General features: G+C 48.2%; 1 protein-coding gene across 1 annotated transcript; it reads right to left on the bottom strand.

Moving 5' to 3' along the window:
• Positions 1–784: 784 nt before the first annotated feature.
• LOC101936433 (IgGFc-binding protein-like) lies at positions 785–25,824 on the bottom strand. Its single transcript, XM_005312590.4, has 10 exons — positions 25,736–25,824; positions 24,337–24,402; positions 15,022–16,251; positions 12,811–12,887; positions 12,131–12,220; positions 11,452–11,635; positions 10,416–10,535; positions 9,310–9,509; positions 7,699–7,871; positions 785–1,196 (listed from the first exon to the last, which is right to left on the bottom strand). The coding sequence occupies exons 1-10, from the start codon at positions 25,764–25,766 to the stop codon at positions 1,193–1,195; spliced, it is 2,175 nt and encodes a 724-aa protein (XP_005312647.3). The 5' UTR covers positions 25,767–25,824; the 3' UTR covers positions 785–1,192.

The raw sequence follows: 25,824 nt of genomic DNA, 5'->3' as shown, positions 1-25,824 counted from the left end.
ATCTTGTCTACTTAGCTCGTAAGATCTTTGAGACAGGGATTGTCTCTAACTGTCAAGTATCAGAGAGGTAGCCGTGTTAGTCTGAATCTGTAAAAAGCAACAGAGGGTCCTGTGGCACCTTTAAGACTAACAGAAGTATTGGAGCATAAGCTTTCATGGGTGAATGCCCACTGTGTGTATGTACAGCACCAAGCATAGGGGACTTTATGTGCCCAGATAATATAAATAAATACTGGCGAACAGAAGTGGGCTCACAGTCATTGCTCTCAGTTTGAAGAAGTTTCTTATGGAAAGATGACATCAACGAATTTCATAGTGTTGTGAGAACAGCACAGTTTGAAAACAAATTTTCTTAAAAAAAAACTAAAACAGTAGACGAGCATATAGTGGTGCAGTGACAGCGCTGGAGCTGAAAATCCATTACAGGCCAGGTCCTCAGCTGGGGTAAACTAGTGCATTTTCAGGGATCCTTCTGGGCCGTGGGAAGCAGACAATAGCCATGAAGCAGTGTGCTTCAGCCATGCCCTCAGCAGCACCTCCACCCCACCAGTCACAACCCCCATGCCAGGGGCTGGGAGTGGGGCTAATGTAGAGATTTTATGACAGCTCTACAGCAGCCAGGAAGGACTCCTGCACAGGAAGGTTAATCACAGGGCCATTTCTGCCCACTTTAAAGCCCCTTTACACTGCCAGATTGGCATAAAGAGGCTTTAGAATTGGGCCCTAGGTTTCCAGGACAGGCCGACCGTGATAGCAAACCCTCAAACCAAAGAAGCAACCAAGGTCCATAAGCAGGTTATTTTATTATTTACACATTACAGTTAAAGAGCAGAGCTAGCTCACACACATAGCACACAAGGGTCTGCAAGCCCCTTCGCCCCCGTCCCCCCCGCCATGGTGTGCTTTCCCTAAGAAATAACTGCTCTCTGACCTGGCATCTGGCCCTTTAAATCTGGGAGAGATACCCAGCTACAACCCTAGGGTGGCCTTTGAATTCAGGAGCTGTGGATTTGGATCAGAGAGAGGATTTGCTCCAATCCCGCTTCCCCTTCCAGGTTGTGTATGCAGTTGTGGTGAAGAATGGCGGCTGAAGCACCTGCCCCACTGGCACAGCAAAGCCGGCTGTATGATAAACATCAGTGGTTGGAGAGGTGACTGTTTCACAGAGATGAAGTGGAGGGGTCTCCCCAACTCACCTGCCAGCAAAACAAATATACATTGAGTGTCAATCCCATGGGAAAACTCCAGTCAACTTCAATGGGCTCAGGACTGGGTCCTTATTCAGGAATAGTACAGAGTCTGGAATATTCAGCCTGCCTCCACTGAAGTGACATCACTTGCAGGAAAATAACTAAACAAGTGTAGACAAAGCCCGCTCCCTTCCCCCCCCCCACACACAGGTAAGCCATAAAGTAGCAGCTAATGGAGGCTGCTCCGAATAAACCAGTAATGTCCACTTCCAGATAACAGTTGTGGAATCTCGTGCTGGGACTGGAGCAGGGAGGTTTTTCCAGATATAAGTCTCCACTTTTCCCTCCAGACAAAGCTTCTGGACCCTTTCCCAGGTAATATGGAAGGTGAGCGTTCAGCTGTTGTAACCAGCACAGGTTGTGCCGTGTTTGTCTTTCTTCCACAGGACAGAAACGACTTTGTATGTACAAAGTGGAAGCTTGTCTCCATATTGGAAGAGAAGGTTCGAGGTCTGGAGAAACAAGTATCGACCCTGCGTTGCATAAGAGAAAATGAAGATTTCCTGGACAGACATCAGGATATGTTTCTACAGGCACAATGTTCTGAAGAATCAGAGCAGACTCTGCAGTGGGGACAGAGGGAAGGTGAAGAAATTTGGCAGCATGTGACCTCCAGAAGAAGAAAGAGGAGCATCCATGTACCAGCAATGGAGATACAGGTGAGCAATCATTTCCATGTTCTCTCCAGAGGTACTAAATGTGGAGAGTGGAGTAGATGATACATCTGAGGGAAGGGAGCAGAAAGAGACTCCACTGATTGGAAGGCATGAGATGCTCTGTCCTAGGTATGGGGGTTCTATGACCACCACTACCAAGAGGAGGCGGCGGGTGGTGGTGGTCGGGACTCCCTCCTCAGGGGGACTGAGTCATCTATCTGCCACCCCGACTGGGAAATCCGAGGGGTCTGCTGCTTGCCAGGAGCTAGGATTCACGATGTGACGGAGAGACTGCCAAGACTCATCAAGCCCTCGGATCACTACCCCATCCTGCTTCTCCACATGGGCACCAATGATATTGCCAAGAATAACCTTGAGTGGATCACTGCAGACTACGTGGCTCTGGAAAGAAGGATAAAGGAGTTTGAGGCGCAAGTGGTGTTCTCGTCCATTCTCCCTGTGCAAGGAAAAGGCCTGGGTAGAGACCGTCGAATCGTGGAAGTCAACGAACGGCTACGCAGGTGGTGTCGGAGAGAAGGCTTTGGATTCTTTGACCATGGGATGGTGTTCCAAGGAGGAGTGCTAGGCAGAGACGGCCTCCACCTAACGAAGAGAGGGAAGAGCATCTTCGCAAGCAGGCTGATAACCTAGTGAGGAGGGCTTTAAACTAGGTTCACCGGGGGAAGGAGACCAAAGCCAGCCCTGAGGTAAGTGGGGAAATTGGATACCGGGAGGAAGCACAAGCAGGAGCTCACAAGAGGGGAGGGCTCCTGTCTCATACTGAGAAAATGGAACGATCAGCGAGTTATCTTAAGTGCCTATACACAAATGCAAGAAGCCTGGGAAACAAGCAGGGAGAATTGGAAGTCCTGGCACTGTCAAAGAACTATGATGTGATTGGAATAACAGAGACTTGGTGGGATAACTCACATGACGGGAGTACTGTCATGGATGGATATAAACTGTTCAGGAAGGACAGGCAGGGCAGAAAAGGTGGGGGAGTTGCATTGTATGTAAGAGTATGATTGCTCAGAGCTCCAGTATGAAACTGCAGATAAACCTGAGAGTCTGTGGATTAAGTTTAGAAGTATGAGCAACAAGGGTGATGTTGTGGTGGGAGTCTGCTATAGACCACCAGACCAGGGGGATGAGGTGGATGAGGCTTTCTTCCAGCAACTAACAGAAGTTACTAGATCACAGGCCCTGGTTCTCATGGGAGACATTAATCACCCTGATATCTACTGGGAGAGCAATACAGCGGTGCACAGACAATCGAGGAAGTTTTTGGAAAGTGTAGGGGACAATTTCCTGGTTCAAGTGCTGGAGAAACCAACTAGGGGCAGAGTTCTTCTTGACTTGCTGTTCACAAACCAGGAAGAATTAGTAGGGGAAGCAAAAGTGGATGGGAACCTGGGAGGCAGTGACCATGAGATGGTCGAACTCAGGATCCTGACACAAGGAAAAAAGGAGAGCAGCAGAATATGGACCCTGGACTTCAAAAAAGCAGACTTTGACTCCCTCAGGGAACTGATGGGCAGGATCCCCTGGGAGACTAACATGAGGGTCAAAGGAGTCCAGGAGAGCTTTCTGTATTTTGAAGAATCCTTATTGAGGTTACAGGAACGAACCATCCCGATGTGTAGAAAGAATAGTAAATATGGCAGGCGACCAGCTTGGCTTAACAGTGAAATCCTTGCTGATCTTAAATACAAAAAAGAAGCTTAGAAGAAGTGGAAGATTGGACAAATGACCAGGGAGGAGTATAAAAATATTGCTCAGGCATGCAGGAGTGAAATCAGGAAGGCCGAATCACACTTGGAGTTGCAGGTAGCAAGAGATGTTAAGAGTAACAAGAAGGGTTTCTTCAGGTATGTTAGCAACAAGAAGAAAGTCAAGGAAAGTGTGGGCCCCTTACTGAATGAGGGAGGCAACCTAGTAACAGAGGATGTGGAAAAAGCTAATGTACTCAATGCTTTTTTTGCCTCTGTCTTCATGAACAAGATCAGCTCCCAGACTGCTGCACTGGGCAGTACAGTATGGGGAGGAGGTGACCAGCCCTCTGAGAAGAAAGAAGTGGTTCAGGACTATTTAGAAAAGCTGGATGAGCACAAATTCATGGGGCCGGATGCCAGGGCCACCCAGAGGATTCAGGGGGCCTGGGGCAAAGCAATTTCAGGGGCCCCTTCCATAAAAAAAAGTTGCAATACCATAGAATACTATATTCTAGTGGGGGCCTGGGGCAAATTGCCCCACTTGCCGCCCCCCCCCCACCGGGCGGCCCTGCCAGATGCACTGCATCCGAGGGTGCTAAAGGAGTTGGCAGATGTGATTGCAGAGCCATTGGCCATTATCTTTGAAGACACAAGGTGATTGGGGTAGGTCCCAGATGACTGGAAGAAGGCTAATGTAGTGCCCATCTTTAAAAAAGGGAAGAAGGAGGATGCGGGAAACTACAGGCCAGTCAGCATCACTTCAGTCCCTGGAAAAATCATGGATCAGGTCCTCAAGGAATCAATTCTGAAGCACTTAGAGGAGAGGAAAGTGATGAGGAACAGTCAGCATGGATTCACCAAGGGGAAGTCGTGCCTGACTAACCTAATTGCCTTCTATGATGAGATAACTGGCTCTGTGGATGAGGGGAAAGCAGTGGATGTGTTATTCCTTGACTTTAGCAAAGCTTTTGATACGGTCTCCCACAGTATTCTTGCTGGCAAGTTAAAGAAGTATGGGCTGGATGAATGGACTATAAGGTGGATAGAAAGCTGGCTAGATCGTCGGGCTCAGCAGCTAGTGATCAATGGCTCCATGTCTAGTTGGCAGCCGGTTTCAAGCTGAGTGCCCCACGGGTCGGTCCTGGGGCCGGTTTTGTTTAATATCTTCATTAATGATTTGGAGGATGGCGTGCACTGCACTCTCAGCAAGTTTTTAGATGACACTAAAATGGGAGGAGTGGTAGATATGCTGGAGGGTAGGGATAGGATACAGATGGACCAAGACAAATTAGAGGATTGGGCCAAAAGAAATCTGATGAGGTTCAACGAGGACAAGTGCAGAGTCCTGCACTTAGGACGGAAGAATCCCATACATTGCTACAGACTAGGGACCGAATGGCTAGGCAGCAGTTCTGCAGAAAAGGACCTAGGGGTTACAGTGGACGAGAAGCTGGATATGAGTCAACAGTGTGCCCTTGTTGCCAAGAAGGCTAACGGCATTTTGGGCTGTATAAGTAGGGGCATTGCCAGCAGATCGAGGGACATGATCATTCCACTCTATTCGACATTGGTGAGGCCTCATCTGGAGTACTGTGTCCAGTTTTGGGCCCCACACTACAAGAAGGATGTGGAAAAATTGGAAAGAGTCCAGCGGAGGGCAACAAAAATGCCTAGGGGTCTGGAGCACATGACTTATGAGGAGAGGCTGAGGGAACTGGGATTGTTTAGTCTGCAGAAGAGAAGAATGAGGGGGGATTTGATAGCTGCTTTCAACTACCTGAAAGGGGGTTCCAAAGATGGAGCTAAGCTGTTCTCAGTGGTGGCAGATGACAGAACAAGGAGTAATGGACTCAAGTTGCAGTGGGGGAGGTTTAGGTTGGATATTAGGAAAAACTTTTTCACTAGGTGGGTGGTGAAGCACTGGAATGGATTACCTAGGGAGGTGGTGGAATCTCCTTCCTTAGAGGTTTTTAAGGTCAGGCTTGACAAAGCCCTGGCTGGTATGATTTAGTTGGGAATTGGTCCTCCTTTGAGCAGGGAGTTGGACTGGATGACCTCCTGAGGTCCCTTCCAACCCTGATATTCTATGATTCTATGAGAGGTAACAGAGACAGAGGAAATTCAATTCAGTGCTAACTCTTCGTTGGGGATGGAAGAGCAACAAAAATGATTAAAGATCTAGAAAACATGAGCTATGGGGGAAGATTGAAAAAACTGGATTTGTTCTGTCTGGAGAAGAGAAGGCTGAGAGGGGACATGATAACAGTTCTCAAATACATAAAAGGTTGTTACAAGGAGGAGGGAGAAAAATTGTTCTTCTTAACCTCTGAGGGTAGGACAAGAAGTAATGGGCTAAAATTGCAGCAAGGGTGGTTTAGGTTGAACATTAGGAAAAACTTCCCAACTGTCAGCATGGCTAAGCACTGAAATAAATTGCCTAGGGAGGTTGTGGAATCACCATCATTGGGGATTTTTAAGAGAAGGTTAGACAAACACCTGTCAGGGATGGTCTAGATAATACTTAGTCCTGCCTTGAGTGCAGGGGACTGGACTAGATGACCTTGAGAGGTCACTTTCAGTTCTGTGATTCTATGGAATATGGGTGACCATTTATAATATTATGGATACCAATATTACAAAATTGCAATGAATCTTACAAGATATGCCATGTATGATATCAGTCAAAAAGTTATGATTTGCTAAGTATGCTAATTTTGTTTATAAGCATGTATCATCTTTGCATCGTGCATTATAAATGTGTGATATATCTGTGCTGTGTTTCTAGGTCACACCCCCAGACAGATTGGCATCAGCACTATACAGTCTGTTTGATGGCCCATCAAGGGTAATCAGCTATACCAGTGTTTCTCAAACTGGGGTCCGTGAGGGTACTCCAGGGGGTCCACAGGCCACCCTGACCAAGTCCTCCACCTCCCTCCCAGTGCCTTCTGCACGCTGGGGAACAGCTATTCAGTGGCATGCAGGAGGCGCTGGGGGGGGCGGGGATAGGGGGCGCTCAGGGGAGGCAGTGGAAAGAAGCAGGGAAGAGGAGGAGAAGGGGTGGAGCGGGAAGAGGTGGGGTGGGGCCTTGGGGGAATGGATGGAATGGGGGTGGGGCCTCGGGCTGAGCGGGGGGGTTGGCGGTCTGTGAAAAATTTTAAATCAAAATGGGGATCCTTGGGTTGCTAAAGTTTGAGAACCGCTAAGCTCTACAATGGACCCATTGAGAGAAGCCAGGGGCTATGCCCATGAGTCAGCAGGACATGTAGGGACATGCCTATGGACAGGGGACTCTAAGTATCTTTCCATGCCCATGTGCTGTGAGCTTGTGTATGGGATAGAGGAAGTACAAACCATATGGAAAAGGATATAAAAAGGCAGCTGCATCACCTCCATATGTCTTCAATCCTGCATCTCACCTCTGCAGTAACTTCTCTACAAACGGACAAAGGTCTGATAGACCCTCTCTAAGCTTTGGGTGTGTTCCAGAGGGACTTTACAAGCCAGCAAACTCGCCAACACTGCTATGAACCTGATATTTGGACCTTGAAGTCATATGTATCAGATTGCTCTGATCATTTAACAGCTCTCTTTTCTTTTTTTTTCATGTATAATAAAACCACTAGTTTTAGATACTAAAGGACTGGCTGGCAGTGTGGTATTTTCCACACTAATCCAAACTAATATTGCCCTGGCAATGTGGCTGCCCCTTTGGGGATCAGAGGAACATTTTGTTAAGTGAATAGAGTTTTAAGTAACTTCTCACTTTACTGGACCTATCTGCTGATTGGGGGCCAGAAACTGGAATGCAATAAAGGGGGCTAAGGGATTTCTTTTTTTCAGCTTCTCGATAACCAGTGTGGGGGATCCGGAGCACAGATTGTGACTGGTTGGTGATTCTAACTACAGAGTTAACCAGCAGTTTTAGGGGAATCTGCTCTCCTTTTTGCAGCCTGCCCTGGCCATGGATTATACTCTGAGGTTCCTACTCAGCATTCATTCCGTCAAAATTCCCACTGATTCTACTTGAGTAAGGAGCTCAGAGTCCAGCCCTTTGATCTGAGTCTGACAGTGAGATACCGCCACTCCGGTGAGAGACCCATAAGGAGTGCGAAGCTGGAGAGATGGTTACAGCTACAAATGGTGTGAGTGCTGTTCGTGTACAGAGCGGTGCAGCCGTCTGGAGTCCAGGTGCCTTTCCCAGCGATGAATTTCCAGTGAACACAGAGAGCCTCTTCCTCCTCTTTCTTTGCCTGGAAACAAAAACACCCCATCCTCATCCTCACTGGATCATGGGGACAATACTGTTTCTTTTGTCACACATCTCTAATAGACAGTAATAAACCTGATCTCACCAACGGCTTCATGGCTTTCATTGTGCTGCATGTAACAGCCATTTGGGACTTCCCATTGGCAGTGGAAATACAAGCAAGATCCTCCAGCTCCAATAGCACAAGCCCCTGATCCTGGAGCTAAAGTGATAATTCCCTTAACTCTGAGCACTGTAGGGTCTATGACACACAATTGTGCAGTTCCATTTTGAGCCAGGGCTGCCCGGAGGGGGGGGGGCAAGTGGGGCAATTTGCCCCAGGTCCCGGGCCCCACAGGGGCCCCCACGAGAATATAGTATTCTATAGTATTGCAACTTTTTTTTATGGAAGGGGCCCCCGAAATTGCTTTGCCCCCGGCCCCGTGAATCCTCTGGGCAGCCCTGTTTTGAGCCATTAAAAGGCATTCACACACCTGCCCACAAATACCCACATGCACTCTAGCAAGTTCATTACTTCATCAAAGAAGGCACCATCTCATGCTGTTTCCCTGAACTCTGCTATCTATAGGGCAGAGATTCCCAAACTGTGGGGTGCGCCCCCCTAGGGGGACATAGACGAACCTTCTGAGGGACATGACAGGTCCTGGGTCAGCCCCCAGGAGGGGCGGAATGAGAATACAACCCAGCCCCTCCCCACCCTGAGCTCTGCTGTAGTCCCACCCGTAGCCGCATCCCTGACTTCCAGCCCCATGTCTGACACCGTCCCCAGCCTCAGCATGGCTCCACTTCCAGCCCCTTACGGCTCCATTTCTGGCCCAGGGCCCAGGCTGGGAGCAGGGGAGGGGCTGGGAGCGAAGCCGCACCTGGCCATGGGCTCAGTTGCTGGTCCCCACCACAACCCAGCTGCTGCTTCACTCCCAACGTCAACCTTGGCCCCCGGCCATGGCTCTGGCCCTGCTCCCGCCCCCCAGACCCAACCCCGCTGCGGACGCAGCCTCAGCCCCCTTACCCCTGTCCGTGTCCTCTCCCCCTGCCCCTGAACCGTGGACTGAACCCAGCCCCAGCTCAGAGGGAGGGGTGTGGACAGGGTAAGGGGGGGTGATCCTCAAAAGTTTGGGGACCACTGCTATAGGGAGTTGCTTTCCAATTATTCCTGCTCTAAGGGGTGAGCCAGGCACAGTTGTTATTTTGAGCGTTTTACATGATGAATCATAATCCAATCAGGCCTGGTGTGAACCCTATGTAACGTCCTCCAGCAAAACAGCCCCCGTGTCAGGACTGAAGAAGCTCCCTCTGTTTCTCAGATAACTGTTCCTCAGTCCAGAAAGGCAACACAACTCAAATGCCCTGCAGGAGACGCACCTTTTAAGTGACCAACTGGAGCCCCGGGCACAAAACAAAGTAAAAGGATCTACACTCACCTGTCTATGGCGCAGGGTGAAGTTCACAGGTTTGGAGAGGTTCATGAGCCTCCCAGCTCCGACAGCCCCACTCACCACCCTGGAATTCAGGTGAAAATTCCTCAATTTCTCATCAGCCATTAGATCTCCCTCGTTGAGAAATCTCTTGTCAATGATGGAGTCCAGGGTGGAGTAAGAAATAAAAGCAACAGCCACAGAATCTGAAAACATGAAATGATACTTCATCATAGAGCCAGGGACACTGAGACAAAGAAAGAGCAAGCCAGGTGCCAAAGGTCACAGTGAGTGTGGGGAAGAGCTGGGGAAAGAACCCAGGAGTCCTGGCTAGCAGTTTGAGCTTTAACTACTATAGCATGTTGCCTCCTCCCTCTTCTTCCACAGAAGCACTTCTGTGTTGGAAACATTGGTGTGCACTATGGGAGTGTGATTCCTAAAGTGCACTAATGTACATTAAAGCACACTAGGGAACCTTTAGTGCACACTAGTAGGGTCTATAAAGACCAATTAATGCACAGTACGTTAGTGCTCTTTAGAAATCATACCCCCATACTGCACATTATACAGCTACATAGACAGTCCTAGGTGAAAGGCACTGATGTGAAGCCATAGTTTTTCTTGGTTAGGAGAGGCAGAGGGGTTGGTTAGTGAGGAGCTTTCCCTGGTGATAAAGAATTAAGAACCAGTCCCAGTTAGGTCATACTTGCCTGAAAATCAGAGTAAAATTGGTAAATATTATCCTGGTTCCATTCTAGGACGTCACACACGTCAACCTGGGACCTAGCTGGGCTCATCATCAGAACATCATGTGTTGGGCCAACGGATCTCTGATCTTTCCATTCTCTGGACCAGTTCATATGCCTATCAAAGCTTCTCTCTCCTCCCTGCCCCTCCCACTGCTCGGTTTTCTTGCTGCAGGACAACCAGGAATGAAGAGCCCTGCAGAGCTCAATGGCCTGAGAAACACTGGCTCAGCCAACAAGGTCCACACTAGTGTCAGGATATCAGAGGCAAGCAAGCCAGCCTGGGGCGAGAGGAAGGGGAGAACTAGGGCTGGGGTTTGGTGTCTAGTTAAAGGGGTGAGTGCCTGGGAAGCACTAGGATGGTACCTTCTGTGGCTGCTCTGGTGATCGTATCGCAGTGAATGTCCATTGTCTCCTCCTGAGCTCTCAGCCTGAAGACCTCATCACAGGGACCAGCAGCTGGGACAACGAGGAGCGTCTTGATTGCTGGGGAGGGAAATGGCAAAGCCTCTTGCTGCAAGGGCAAGGCAGGTTTGGAGCTCCACTCTCTCGGAATCCCACCACCCCTTCCCCCTTTCTCCTCACCTCCATTTCTCTGTGTTTCCCTGAGCCCCTCTGGCTGACCTTCTATGATCCATCATCCGTCTGTCCCCATGAAGATGTCAATGTGCCAAGAGGCAGAAGGCAACTTCTCCCTGCTGCCTCACCTCTGCGCTTTAGCAGGGGACGCAGCAGGAAGGGGTATTGCTGGGGCAGGAAGTGAAAGGAGGACGCAATGGCAGCTGCCTGTGGCGACAGGAGATTGGCATTGCTTTTAAAACCCTCTCAGGCAGCTGCCATTGCTGCAAAGCCCCTGGGCTGGGTTTATGGGTGGTGGGTAGCATAGGCCGGGGAAGGCTGTGCCTCCCCAAACAGCCTGGCATAGCCCCGCCCATGCTCCACCCCCAGACCGTCTCCTGCCTGCTTCCAGTTCCCTTCCAGCTCTTCTGTGGCTGAGAGGCTGGGCCAGGCAGGCTCCAAGGCCCACGGCTGGGAGGGCTGGGGTTGGGGTTAGGGCCATGCCACGTCACACTGCCTGCCCATCCGCCCGGCGCTGGAGTGGGGAACGATCTGACTGGCCGGTGCTCCAGGGCTGGGGGTGCTCCCACTGTGCTGCCCCCCCCCCGCGCTACGGGGCTGGGGTAGGGGTGCCAGTGGAAGAGAGGGGGTGCAACGGGAGGGATGGGCCTTGGGCAGAGAGGGAGGGGCCGGGGACTAGCCTCTAAATGGCTCATTCACCTGCCACCCATGGCTGTGTTATAAACCCTGAGAGAGGATGCAGTGGTGTTCTGTATTGAAAAGAGTATAACCCACTATCTCACAGCCTGCACGAGGCAATGTGGGAGCCTCCCATCCTCCTCACCCATAGACTCTGTTGTCACGGTCTGGGTCGTGATCTCCGGAGACATCAAAGCAGCTGTCAGTGCAGCCAATTCCACACTCTGCAGGAGGAACGTCATGGTGGAGGCAATTTCCCTCTTGTTCTCGTTCCCACCAGCACTGAGAGTGAAGCTATTCAGGAAGGAACCAAAGGGGCCAGCAACTTCCTGAGTTTGGGAAAGGAAACACCCTGAGAAGGAGGGAGGACTTCAGTGGTTCATGAGCTACATTCTTCAGACTCCCAGGGGAACAATGACCCTCTTAGGGACATACGGGTTCATAGTGACCTTCCCCACTCAGAGGGACTGCAGCATTCTCAAAGAGGGAGCCCTTTACAGAGCGAGTGAGGCTACTGAGGCTTGCTCAGGACTCCACAGTAGGCTGAAGCCAGGGGAGGGCTAACGCCCTGTGTCATTCCCTCCTCATCCCTGGTCCCTTCAGTGTAGGTGCCAGAGAACATTGCAACAAATCAGCAGGCATCTAGGTTCTCTCTGTGTTACCCCCGAGAGACTTTGGATCTTCTTAGAACCAGTGGGGACAGAACCCAGATCCCCTGCCACTTAAGCTAGAGAGCATGCACATGCGCACACACACCCCTTTTCTGAAGAGCAGCCCCCAAAGTGAGACTGCTATTCCACACATGTAGGGGCAGAACCTCTGACCTGCAGCGATACTGCTCTGTCCTGGGCACACATGGTCTCCAAATTCACTAAGGTTGAATTCACGAAGGAGCAAAATTCACTGGTGCTCCCCTGGAGAACAATCAGAGAAAATGGGTTATTTCTGAAAGCATGGAAACGCCACCCAAAATTAAGGTTAATGGTTCTGCATAGCGATGTTGCTTTGACCTGTGGCTGGCTGGGTGTCCCACTGGAATGCTACAGATTACGACATGTTAAGGCTAAGTGTGGTGAAGCCCACAGACACGCTGATATTTCACATAGTATTGAAGCTTTCATGCATATTAATGAATTTCTCCTTCCCTTCCTCACAGGGGTTTGTATGGATTATTATCCTCCTTCTACAAGTGGGGAACCGATGCACAGAGAGACTGAGAAAATTGCCCAAAGTCACACAGTGAGTCTGGGGCAGAGATGGGATCCGAACTCTGACTTCCTGTATCTCTGGCTGGTGCCTTAACTGCAGAACTCTGATGTACAGTGGGGGCATCACACACCTAAGCATGATACGGTCAAGTTTTCAGAAGCACTTTGTGTTGGACTGATTCTGCTCCCACTGCAGTCAGTGGTAAACCCTGGATAAGCAAGAATTCTCAGGCTCAAAGTTTTGTGTGTACTCTTTGTGAAAACCCTCAAAGCCCAAATAAACCCCTTCCATGTACCTGCAGAAAGACATCTTTGCACATCTCCATCTGCTCTTTTATCTCTAGAGTCTCAGTCTGGCATTTAAAGGTAACATCTAGCAACAGAAAGAGAGGCAGGACAATTACATCAGGTCAACATCTGCAGGGCTAAGGTTTTCAGAAGTGTCTCATGATTTGATTTAAAAGGGCCCTGACTTTCAAAAGTACTGAGTACTCACCCTCTGAAAATCAGGCGCCTTTAAGGTCTCAGGTTAGGCAACAAAATCAAAAGGCAATTTTGAAAACCTTGGCCTAAGTGACACACTAAGGCCACACACACAGGGACTCTAGGACAGAGCTGGGAATGGAAGCTTGATCATTTGAGTCCTAGCCTAGCATTTTAGCCACAAGGGCCATTCTTTCTTCCTACCAGGCAGGGCCGCCCGGGGAGGAGGGGGGGGATCAAGTGGGGCCCCAGGTCCCCGGCCCCAGAGGGGCCCCCACGAGAGTATAGTATTCTATAACTTTTTTTTATGGAAGAGGCCCCCAAAATTGCTTTGTCCCTGGCCCCCTGAATCCTCTGGGCGGCCCTGCTACCAGAATACGAAGTTGATGATCTACTGAAACCCAGCAGGTGTTTTCTTCCTTTAATTCCACTGATCCCTTAAGCCCTGTCTATCTCACAACTTTCAACTGAGTCTGTAATCATTTAGCAATACATTCGGCCCTAAAAGCCTGGTGCGTGTCCACACATCACCTGGTTAATACTCACTTAAGCTTTGCTTGTGTAGCTCATTGATCAGTGTGTGTTATGTGTCCTCTAGGGGCTGGTCCACCGAGGGGCTGGTTCTGCCACAGCTCCTAGCTATGGGAGTTCATCCCTCAGCTCAAACAGTAGGGGGTCATGCAGTTACAAGATCATGGGTTTGATCCTTGGTGATAAACCAGATGACTGCTGTTACATCTATACTCGAGACGTTTCCCTTCCCCAGAAGTGTTCTAACCCTGCTATTGTACTTCTAAAAGGCCTGAGTCTCATCAAGGTATGTCTGCACTAGAAACGCTAAAGTGGCACAGCTGCAGCTGTAGTGTAGACACTGACTACAGTGGTGGAAGGGTTCTTCCATTGCTGTGGTAAATCCACCTCTGAGAGCTGGTAGCTAGGACAAGTCAAGAATTTTTCTGTTGACCTAGTGTTGCCTACACTGAGGCTTAGGCTGACTTATGGTTGACTGAAGTTTCAGGTGTTCAGCAGGCCTCAGTTACACTAAAAGCCTTATGTTGTGCTGGCCTGGAAAAGGCGGTTAAAGTGGGTGTAAATGGCTCCTAAGAATGCTCCCTGTGGAGGGACCCTCCACAGCTAGTGTGGAACTGGTAGAAGGGCCTTTACATGATCTTGGCTTCATATGCAAGGCAGATCAAGGATGTGATCAGAATGCACCACATGCTTCAGCTACTTTCTGGTTCTCAGGGGCCATGGGAATCAGAGGGTAAATTACAGCATCCCTGCATGGTCCCAGAATGCATAGAGCACAAAGGTGGCTTAAAGCTACCTTTTCCTCCACCCTTTCTATTCCCTGCCAAAAGCACAGGAGTGGCATAAGTAAGAATCAGGCACAAAATTCTCTTGGGTACCCAGAGGGCATTACAACCAAGTGTAGGAGGAAAAGTGCAACAGTTCTTAAACCAATTCAGAACAGCTGGTGAGCATCTGCCTAACTGCATCAGCTGGGCTGAAACTAGTTGGGTGCAGCTAGCAACACAGGCACAATCTTAGTCCTGGACTACACCTAAAACGTAGGTAGATCTAGCTATGTGAAAAATTCACACCCCTGAGAGACATAGTTAAGGCGTTCTAAGCCCAGTGTCGACACCATTAGGTTGACAGAAGAATTCTTCCATCAACCTAGATACCACCTCTCGGCAGGTGGATTAACTACAGTGACAGAAAAACCCCTTCCATCGCTGTACCAAGTGTCTACACTACAGTGCTACAGAGGCACAGCTGCAGTGCCGTAGCTGTGCTGCTGTCACTGCTGTAGTATGGACACAGCCGGAGTAACTGTGGCTAGTGGTGGCCTAGGATGGCATGCTGGGCCAAATTCTCAGCTGGTGTAACTCAATGGAGCTCTATCAAAATCAACAGACTTTACACCAGGCCCATGGTTGCCTCCCTGGTTGTGACACTGTTTTCTTTGCAGCATGGACAAAAACTGTGGTCAAAATAGATTTAAAACCCATGCTACTCACCCTCCCTGCAGGAACCTGGAATCCCATAGCTGTCCATGGCGGCAGTGCCAACACTCAGGAGCGCAAATGGAGAGCTGGGATGTTCCACAGCATGGGATCTGATGGCAGGTGCAAGCATATGCATGCTCCAAACTAACTCAGTGCCAGGGACTCGGTTCCACACCACATCCCTTACAGGCTGATTGTCTAGGATGATGGCGCCAGTCTCTGCTGTATTGGCCACCATCAAGGCAAAGTTCTCGAAGCCCTCCTGGGCATTTATAGAATACATCCGGCAGTAACTGGCAACATCTGGAACATTCATCAGGAAGGCGTGGGAGGAATTAGGGATAGCTGCGCCCACGCTGTAGAACACCACCTGGATGCCCACATTAGCAGAGATGTAGACTGGGATCGAGGGCTTGACAGGACGCTGGAGTACACTGCCTCCTGCTAGAGTAACAGTCTCTGCCTGTTCCCCTAGCTGATACAACACAGTTGTGCTCTGGGAAGCAGTGATGTAGACTATTTCATCTACTTTCTGCCAGGGTAAGGGAGGAATGATGTATGTTGTACCCCAGCTGCAAACTGGTAGGAGCTGCTCAAAGACATGGTTGCATTTTGTGCTAGTACAGAAACACACCTGGCCAACCAAGACAGCCACTGGCTTTTCTGAGACAATCCTGGTGCCAGACACATTTGCTATGCCTTGTAACCGGTAGCCTTGGAAAGCAAGGAGTATAATTTTCAGTGTGTCACCAGTGGAGTAGACCCGTGTTCCATAACGTAACTTGCCTTTCACATGGACCGTCACAAGGTTGCGGTCTTCGTATGTCATAACAGAGAACTCTGGGTAACTATCTAAGGATTCTGTAGGGGGAGTAACTATGTAGTGTTCATTTCCCAAGCAGGAGACAGGATACAGCACAGTGGTCTCAGGGTTCACATCTTTGTTGCTGACAGACACTACTGAGATATCTTTGTCAGCCTTGACTAGGACCACCTTGGAGAACTTGATAACACCCTTAATTCCCACTGACTCTGGTAGGCTGACCCGCACCATCTCTCCCCGATTTACCATAATCTTCTCCTCAAACCTTCCCCCATCACCCGTGTAATTGGAGATGGAAACAGACACTGAAGTGAAGGCAAAGTAACCAGCAATTTGCACTTCAAATTGACTAGAGTTCCCACAGTCGTCCATGTAGGAGGTGATGAATTCTCTTCCCAGAGTCTCAGTCTGACATGTGCCTGCAAGGAAAAATAGCAATAAATCCTTAGAGGTGGAGAGGGAAACTGTCAAAAGGTGGATAGAGTAAAAGGGACTGGATCAACTTTGTTCAGGCCAAAACCTAAGGCCCAGAATAAAAGAAAAGGTACTTGAAAAACCTTAATGCAGCTAGAAATTTTCCCCATTATATTTTAATCTAAATGAAAATATATTTTATTAATAGTAAACATTATTTTAAATAATTAAAAAGCACAACTTAGAGAGCTTAGCACCCAACAAAGGCTTTGGAACCAAACACGACTTCGGGGAATGTTCCAATCTGGATCAGAACTCGACAATTGTCCCTGGTCTCTCTAATAGTTCAGAACCAGAATCCTGGATCCAAACACTCATGGAAACACAGAAAAATTTCAGATCCAGATGCTCACTTAATGATTTGGACTCAGCTATAAGAATAATTGTTTGCCCTTCCCTAGCACCTCCTGTCTAAGCTCAAAACACTTTACAGACAGACATTAAATAATTCTCAGTCCCACCAGGAGATGGGTCAATATTACTGTCCCCACTGCACTGAGGGGGAAACTAAGGCACAGAAAGGGTTAGGAGCTTGCTCAAAGTAACCCCACAAATCAGCAGAAGAACTCTCAGTCTCTTGTACTCTAACCGTTAAAACCTACAACCATTCCCAGCATTGGGAATAGAACTTTAGTCTGTTGTGTTGATAAGGGCAGGTGCGTTGGGCCTCTTGGACTGAGGTGATAATAAAACCCTTTTGTACTGTTACAACATTAAACACATAAATGTGGTTGAGGGTCTTGTGTCAAGTTATCACTGGCACCTTCTCCTGTTGCAACCACCACCATTAAATAGAGAGAGAGAGAGAGAGAGAGAGAGACAACCTTTTATTAAACACATATAAGAAACAGAGCAATAAAATTACAATTTTAAAAAGTTAAATAAAACTTTTATTTAATAAGTTTCCTTCATTTCCCTTTTAGTTATATAGGGCCAGATCCTCAGCTAGTGTAAATCAGTGTAGCACCACTGACTACAACAGACCTTTGCTGATTTACAAAAGATGAGGATTCTGCCCATTACCCCCAGCTAACATCCCACTTGGCTCTTTATAGAGAGATCCAGAAACATCGTATCTCCCAACAAACATTTTATCCTCACTCCCAGAGCTCGCTCTCTCTGCCCTGAGTGGAAAGAAAATTAAGGCCAAATGTAATATAACTTTTCATAAGAACGGCCGTACTGGGTCAGACTAAAGGTCCATCTAGCCCAGTATCCTGTCTACCAACAGTGGCCAATGCCAGGTGCCCCAGAGGGAGTGAACCTAACAGGTAATGATCAAGTGATCTCTCTCCTGCCATCCATCTCCATCCTCTGACAAACAGAGGCTAGGGATACCATTCCTTATCCATCCTGGCTAATAGCCATTAATGGACTTAACCTCCAAGAATTTATCCAGTTCTCTTTTAAACCCTGTTATAGTCCTAGCCTTCACAACCTCCTCAGGCAAGGAGTTCCACACGTTCACTGTGCGCTGCGTGAAGAACTTCCTTTTATTTGTTTTAAGCCTGCTGCCCATTAATTTCATTTGGTGACCCCTAGTTCTTATATTATGGGAACAAGTAAATAATTTTTCCTTATTCACTTTCTCCACATCACTCATGATTTTATATACCTCTATCATATCCCCCCTTAGTCTCCTCTTTTCCAAACTGTAAAGTCCTAGCCTCTTTAATCTCTCCTCATATGGGACCCGTTCCAAACCCTTAATCATTTTAGTTGCCCTTTTCTGAACCTTCTCTAGTGCCAGTATATCTTTTTTGAGATGAGGAGACCACATCTGTACGCAGTATTCAAGATGAGGGCGTACCATGGATTTATATAAGGTCCACATGTTTGTTGACCCCTTCAAAGAACTCTAATACATCAGAAAGACATGATTTCCTTTACAGAAACCATGTTGACTTTTGCCCAACAATTTATGTTCTTCTATGTGGCTGACAATTTTATTCTTTACAATTGTTTCCCGGTACTGACGTTAGACTTACCGGTCTGTAATTGCCAGGATCACCTCTAGAGCCCTTTTTAAATATTGGCGTTACATTAGCTATCTTCCAGTAATTGGGTACAGAAGCCAACTTAAAGGACAGGATACAAACCATAGTTAATAGTTTCTCAATTTCACATTTGAGTTCTTTCAGAACTCTTGGGTGAATGCCATCTGGTCCCAGTGACTTGTTACTGTTAAGTTTATCAATTAATTCCAAGCCCTCCTCTAGTGACACCTCAATCTGTGACAATTCCTCAGATTTGTCACCTACAAAGGACGGCTCAGGTTTGGGAATCTCCCTAACATCCTCAGCAGTGAAGAATGAAGCAAAGAATTCATTTAGTTTCTCCACAATGACTTTATCGTCTTTAAGCGCTCCTTTTGTATCTCAATCGTCCATGGGCCCCACTGGTTGTTTAGCAGGCTTTCTGCTTCTGATGTACTTAAAAAACATTTTATTATCTTCTGAATTTTTGGCTAGCTGTTCTTCAGCTTTTCTTATTACATTTTTACACTTAATTTGGCAGTGTTTATGCGCCTTTCTATTTACCTCACGAGCATTTGACTTCCCCTTTTTAAAAGATGCCTTTTTATCTCTGACTGCTTCTTTTACATGGTTGTTAAGCCATGGTGGCTCTTTTTTAGTTCTTTTACTGTGTTTTTTAATTTGGGATATACATTTAAGTTGAGCCTCTATTATGGTGTCTTTGAAAAGTGTCCATGCAACTTGCAGGGATTTCACTTTATTCACTGTACCTTTTAATTTCTGTTTAACTAACCCCCTCATTTTTGCATAGTTCTCCTTTCTGAAATTAAATGCCACAGTGTTAGGCTGCTGAGGTGCTCTTCCCACCACAGGAATGTTAAATGTTATTATATTATTATTACTATTTCTAAGCGGTCCTGTTATAGTTACCTCTTGGAGCAGATCCTGCGCTCCACTAAGGACTAAATCGAGAATTGCCTCTCCCCTTGTGGGTTCCTGTACCAGCTGCTCCAAGAAGCAGTCATTTAAAGTATCAAGAAATTTTATCTCTGCATTTCGTCCTGAAGTGAAATGTTCCCAGTCAATATGGGGATAATTGAAATCCCCCACTATTATTGAGTTCTTAATTTTCATAGCCTCTCTAATCTCCCTTAGCATTTCATCATCACTATCACTGTCCTGGTCAGGTGGTCGATAATAGATCCCTAATGTTATATTCTTATTAGAGCATGAAATTACTATCCATACAGATTCTATGGAACATGTGGATTCACTGAAGATTTTTACTTCATTTGATTCTACATTTTCTTTCACATATAGTGCCACTCCCTCCCGCCTCCCCCGCCCCCTACACAACCTGCTCTGTCCTTCCGATATATTTTGTACCCCGGAATGATTGTGTCCCATTGATTGTTCTCACTCCACCAGGTTTTTATGATGCCTGTTATATCAATATCCTCCTTTAACATGAGGCACTCTAGTTCACCCATCTTATTCCCACAAACAGGGAAGAATTAGTAGGGGAAGCAAAAGTGGATGGGAACCTGGGAGGCAGTGACCATGAGATGGTCGAGTTCAGGATCCTGACACAAGGAAGAAAGGAGAGCAGCAGAATATGGACCCTGGACTTCAGAAAAGCAGACTTTGACTCCCTCAGGGAACAGATGGGCAGGATCCCCTGGGAGAATAACATGAAGGGCAAAGGGGTCCAGGAGAGCTGGCTGTATTATAAAGAATCCTTATTGAGGTTGCAGGAACAAACCATCCCGATGTGTAGAAAGAATAGTAAATATGGCAGGCGACCAGCTTGGCTAAACAGTGAAATCCTTGCTGATCTTAAACGCAAAAAAGAAGCTTACAAGAAGTGGAAGATTGGACAAATGACCAGGGAGGAGTATAAAAATATTGCTCAGGCATGCAGGAGTGAAATCAGGAAGGCCAAATCACACTTGGAGTTGCAGTTAGCAAGAGATGTTACGAGTAACAAGAAGGGTTTCTACAGGTATGTTAGCAAGAAGAAGAAAATCAAGGAAAGTGTGGGCCCCTTATTGAATGAGGGAGGCAACCTAGTGACCGAGGATGTGGAAAAAGCTAATGTACTCAATGATTTTTTTGCCTCTGTCTTCACACACAAGGTCAGCTCCCAGATTGCTGCACTGGGCAGTACAGCATGGGGAGAAGGTGACCAGCCCTCTGTGGAGAAAGAAGTGATTCGGGACTATTTAGAAAAACTGGACGTGCACAAGTCCATGGGGCCGGATGCACTGCATCTGAGGGTGCTAAAGGAGTTGGCGGGTGAGATTGCAGAGCCATTAGCCATTATTTTTGAAAACTCCTGGCGATCGGGGGAGGTCACAGATGACTGGAAAAAGGCTAATGTAGTGCCCATCTTTAAAAAAGGGAAGAAGGAGGATCCGGGGAACTACAGGCCAGTCAGCCTCACCTCAGTCCCTGGAAAAATCATGGAGCAGGTCCTCAAGGAATCAATTATGAAACATTTAGTGGAGAGGAAAGTGATCAGGAACAGTCAGCATGGATTCATGAAGGGGAAGTCGTGCCTGACTAACCTAATTGCCTTCTATGATGAGATAACTGGCTCTGTGGATGAGGGGAAAGCAGTGGATGTGTTATTTCTTGACTTTAGCAAAGCTTTTGATACGGTCTCCCACAGTATTCTTGCCGGCAAGTTAAAGAAGTATGGGCTGGATGAATGGACTGTAAGGTGGATAGAAAGCTGGCTAGATCGTCGGGCTCAACGGGTAGTGATCAATGGCTCCATGTCTAGTTGGCAGCCGGTTTCAAGCGGAGTGCCCCACGGGTCGGTCCTGGGGCCGGTTTTGTTTAATATCTTTATTAATGATCTGGAGGATGGTGTGGACTGCACTCTCAGCAAGTTTGCAGATGAAACTAAACTAGGAGGCGTGGTAGATACATTAGAGGGTAGAGATCGGATACAGAGGGACCTAGACAAATTAGAGGATTGGGCCAAAAAAAACCTGATGAGCTTCAACAAGGACAAGTGCAGAGTCCTGCACTTAGGACGGAAGAATCCCCTGCACTGCTACAGACTAGGGACCGAATGGCTAGGTAGCAGTTCTGCAGAAAAGGACCTAGGGGTCACAGTGGACGAGAAGCTGGATATGAGTCAACAGTGTGCTCTTGTTGCCAAGAAAGCTAACGGCATTTTGGGCTGTATAAGTAGGGGCATTGCCAGCAGATCGAGGAATGTGATCGTTCCCCTTTATTCGACATTGGTGAGGCCTCATCTGGAATACTGTGTCCAGTTTTGGACCCCACACTACAAGAAGGATGTGGAAAAATTGGAAAGAGTCCAACGGAGGGCAACAAAAATGATTAGGGGTCTGGAGCACATGACTTATGAGGAGAGGCTGAGGGAACTGGGATTGTTTAGTCTCCAGAAGAGAAGAATGAGGGGGGATTTGATAGCAGCCTTCAACTACCTGAAGGGGGGTTCCAAAGTGGATGGAGCTCGGCTGTTCTCAGTGGTGGCAGATGACAGAACAAGGAGCAATGGTCTCAAGTTGCAGTGGGGGAGGTCCAGGTTGAATATTAGGAAAAACTATTTCACTAGGAGGGTGGTGAAACACTGGAATGCGTTACCTAGGGAGGTGGTGGAGTCTCCTTCCTTGGAGGTTTTTAAGTCCCGGCTTGACAAAGCCCTGGCTTGGATGATTTAGTTGGGAATTGGTCCTGCTTTGAGCAGGGGGTTGGACTAGATGACCTCTTGAGGTCCCTTCCAACCCTGATATTCTATGATTCTATGATTCTATTATTTAGACTTCTCGCATTTGTACTTTAAAAACTTGTCACTGTTTATTTGTCTGCCCTTGTCTGATGTGTCGGAAATTTCCACTAGCTGAGAATCTGGCTGTCTAGGTTCAGGCCCTTTAATACGATCACTGAAGGGAGATATTGTGAAATGCTGGGCCTCCTTCTCCTGTCCCTTACACCATATGACCGCCACTGATTTCAATGCATTTCTCCTGATTTACACTGATGTGTTTGAAAAGAGATTCAGGCCCATCATTCTTAGCCTCAGTGGGAACTGGTGGCATGGTTGGATTTAGGGGCAGGTGACCCTGGTAACCACCTGGGGTGCCAGGCTTGGGGTGCTGTTTTTGTTCTTAGCGACAAAAGGGAAACCAGAATGTTTGAAGTAAAGTGTTTCAGGTATTCCATATGTGGATTCATTTTTCACTAGCCTCCTAGAAAGTTCTGGACCTTTATAGGATCTCATGGAACCTCCCACATTTTCTGAGAACTACATTTTCCTCCAGCCTCCTAGAATGTTGTCAGCCACGCCCTCGCAACTATACACGGAACGGGGCATCGCCTATGGTTGGCAACTTTCCAATTGCACAAAACTGAACACCCTGGCTCCAACCCATCCCCAAGGTCCCGCCCCCCACTCACTCCAGCCCCTCTCCTTCCGTCACTTGCTCTCCCCCACCCTCGCTCACTTTCACTGGGCTCGGGCAGGGGATTGGGTGTGGGAGGGGGTGAGTGCTCTGGCTGAAGGTGTGGACTCTGGGGTGGGGCTGGGGATGAGGGTTTTGGGATGCAGGAGGGGGCTCCAGGCTGGGACCAAAGGGTTTGGAGTGCAGGAGAAGGCTCAGGCATGGGGCAGGGCACTGAGATGCGGAAGGGGAGGCAGGCTTGGGGAGGGAGCTTGGGTACAAGGGGGGTACCCAAACTGGGGCAGGGGGTTGAGGGTGGGGGCTCTGGCTGGACAGGCGCTTACCTCAGGCAGCTCCCAGTCGGTGGCGCAGCGAGGCTAAGGCAGGTTACTGCCTGCCCTGGCTCTGCGCTCGTCCCGGAAGTGGCCGGCATGTTCGTCCCAGAGGCGGAGGCGCAGCCAGGTGGCTCTACGTGGTGTACGCTGCCCGCGCCCACAGCCACCACCCCCACAGCTCCCGTTGGCCAAAGGGGGGTGCGAAGCTGGTGCTCGGAGCGGTGGCAGCACTTGGAGCTTCGCTGATCGCCACTGCATCTAGGGGCCGGACATGCCAGCTGCTTCCGAGGAGTTGCGCAGACCCAGGGCAGGCAGGAAACCTTCCTTAGTCCCACTGCGCTGCCAACCAAACTTTTAATGGCCTGGTAAGCGGTGCTGTCCGGAGCTGCCAGAGTCCCTTTTCGACTGGGCATTCCAGTCGAAAACCAGACGCCTGGCAACCCTAGTATCACCAGCTAGTCTTATGAGACAGGGATAAATCACGCATACAAATCATGCATCAAAGTAATGAAATGGGCTACAAATGCAATAAAAATAAGGTATTTAAAAGCTTAACAAATGGGTGCGTGCCATTTGGTCTAGGGCCGGCCCTGGATGCCAGTCCTCAGTGCCTCTCAAGACTTAGCTCCATTTGTAGGATTTCCAAGTGCTTCTAGTTTCTCCCTTAAAGTAATCATGATCTCAATTTTCATTTGCAATTCTGTAATACTAACAGCTTTTTAAAGGGGAAGCTGCCAAAAGGACAGACCCAGAATTACTGCTACTTTATTCTCCCTCACGCCTTTCTGACAGACCTCCAGGTACTGAAGTCCAGTATAGGAAATCTCCAGCTACCGCTTTCTGGGCCCACCTCTGGCTTTTCAGTATGGCCCAGTGACACTATTAAAAGACCTCTCAGTGGGACATGACAGCAGAAAGAGGTTCTTGTCCACCATGGGACAGAGTATGAGCCGACTAAAACTTGAATACCCTAAAGAGTTTCAGAGGGAGAAAGAGGGAGTGAATGAATAAACAAACACAGAAAAGGAGAAATTATCCCTGACACCGATTCTGCCCTGTTCTCAAAATTCTGGGTTTTCCCTTCAGGGCCTGTTTAGAACCTGAGGTGTATCCACCCCGTTGGGCATTCCACTACTCCTCATGACCCGGATGCAGTGAACCCCACATTAGCGTCCAGATAATGCTGCTGTGAGCTTCCAAGCCAATACCAGCTTCATTGCAGACAATCTATATGGGACTCACTTATTATGGGCAAAGAAACGTTACACAAGGCATTATGTTTCACTAACCGGAGAACTTACCAATTGTGTTTGTCCTCTGGACGCTTGCTGGTGGTAGAAACCAGAACAGTCCAAGGAAGAAAAACACTTGAAAGAAGATGAACAAAACTTGTTTAAAATCTAAGATATGGCAATAAACAACAGAGGGAGACATTACTAAATAAAGGATTCTAAGCACCTTTGTATGAGTCTGACCCTAATCTCAGTTACACTGGTGTAAATTTGGAATGACTCCATTTGTTTACTTTTATTAGAGTTACCCTGGATTTATTCCTGGGACCTAGGAGATCAGAATTAGGATCAGGGAGTTGGACCTCATTGAGGTGGGGAGAATGGAAGCTAGGCACTGGATTTTTCCATTCTAGACTCATCCTGTGATGCTCTGTAGGAGGCATCTGGGAGTCGGGAGTGGCTTCTGAAAGCCCTGGGATAGGTTGTCATGGATTCACAGGGTCTGGTCTATGCTGCAGCCTGTAACCATTCCCTTTGGAGAGATCCCTGTAGTGTGCTGGGCCCAAGGACCTAAACAGTTCCACAGGGGCAGACCCATGGCCTCCAAAACTAGGCCTTTGGGTGCCAGCAATCCCCATCATTTTCCATGGCTCCCTGTGGTAAGTCCAGCAGAGTCAGACTCCAGTGGGAGGTTTGTTCTTTACTCCTTCAGGAAACAATGCTCTCAGTGAATATTTGCCATAATGCCAGGCAGCCTTTTCAAAACAAGGTAAGAATGCATTAGCCACCTGGCCTACAGAATTTGACAGTCCTTACTTTAGCATAGAGAGGCACAGAGTAAGATATGCTCCATGCTGACCAATGCCAAGGTTCCCATGAGCCAGGCTGCTGTAGGGCAAGATGCACAGTAAGTTTGCAGGAGAGCATGTATCTTGCTAATCTCTTTAGACAACAGTTGGTGCTGCAGCTGCTCTTTGTCCACCTGTGAAGCCCAACTGGTCACAGAATGTACATCTACACCACGCAGCAGCCTGCAGCAGCAAGGCTCAGAACCCAGCTCGACAGACTCGGGCTCGTGCGACTGTGCTAAAAGTAGCTGTGTACACAGAGCTTCTAAGTTGTGACTTGGACGGGAGGTCAGGCTCTGAAGTGTAGGGAGCGGGATGGGCCTCGGCTGGTCTAAACCACAACTTAAAAGTGTATCTGCACAGCTATTTTTATCATGGTAGCACAAGCCCAAGTCTGTCAAGGTGGGCTTGTAGGGTCCCTGCCACAGGCTGTGTAGATGTCCCCTGATAGGCCAGGGAACCTCCGAAGTACCTGAGGACAGAACCCTTCTGGCTTCCCCTCCCTGGCATCTCCAATAAGTTGCCAGCTGGCTACTCCCAGCTATTCAGAGGATAGCGGCTTGCCTACCACACTCTCCCCTACATCATGGCTCTGTCATCACTAACTCGGCTCTACTTACTTGGAGGAAATGTGAAGCCTGGGCGTCCCATGGCTGCTCAGAAGACAAGCTCTGGGATTCTGACTCTTGCAGCTTCCTTATTAACTAGA

This window comes from Chrysemys picta, chromosome 22 (genome assembly GCF_011386835.1).
Source record: "Chrysemys picta bellii isolate R12L10 chromosome 22, ASM1138683v2, whole genome shotgun sequence".
Lineage (NCBI taxonomy): Eukaryota > Metazoa > Chordata > Testudines > Emydidae > Chrysemys > Chrysemys picta.
This window is presented reverse-complemented; position numbering and strand designations above follow the sequence as displayed.

What these genes read in the sequence shown, in the direction of transcription:
- LOC101936433 (XM_005312590.4), bottom strand. Translation starts at nt 25,766, where the DNA reads ATGGGACGCCCAGGCTTCACATTTCCTCCAA. An exon ending in CGTGACAACAGAGTCTATGG is followed by an intron (nt 10,536 to 11,451) that starts GTGAGGAGGATG and finishes TTCCCTCCCCAG; the next exon opens with CAATCAAGACGCTCCTCGTT. An exon ending in TCACCCTGCGCCATAGACAG is followed by an intron (nt 7,872 to 9,309) that starts GTGAGTGTAGAT and finishes TTTTGTTTCCAG; the next exon opens with GCAAAGAAAGAGGAGGAAGA.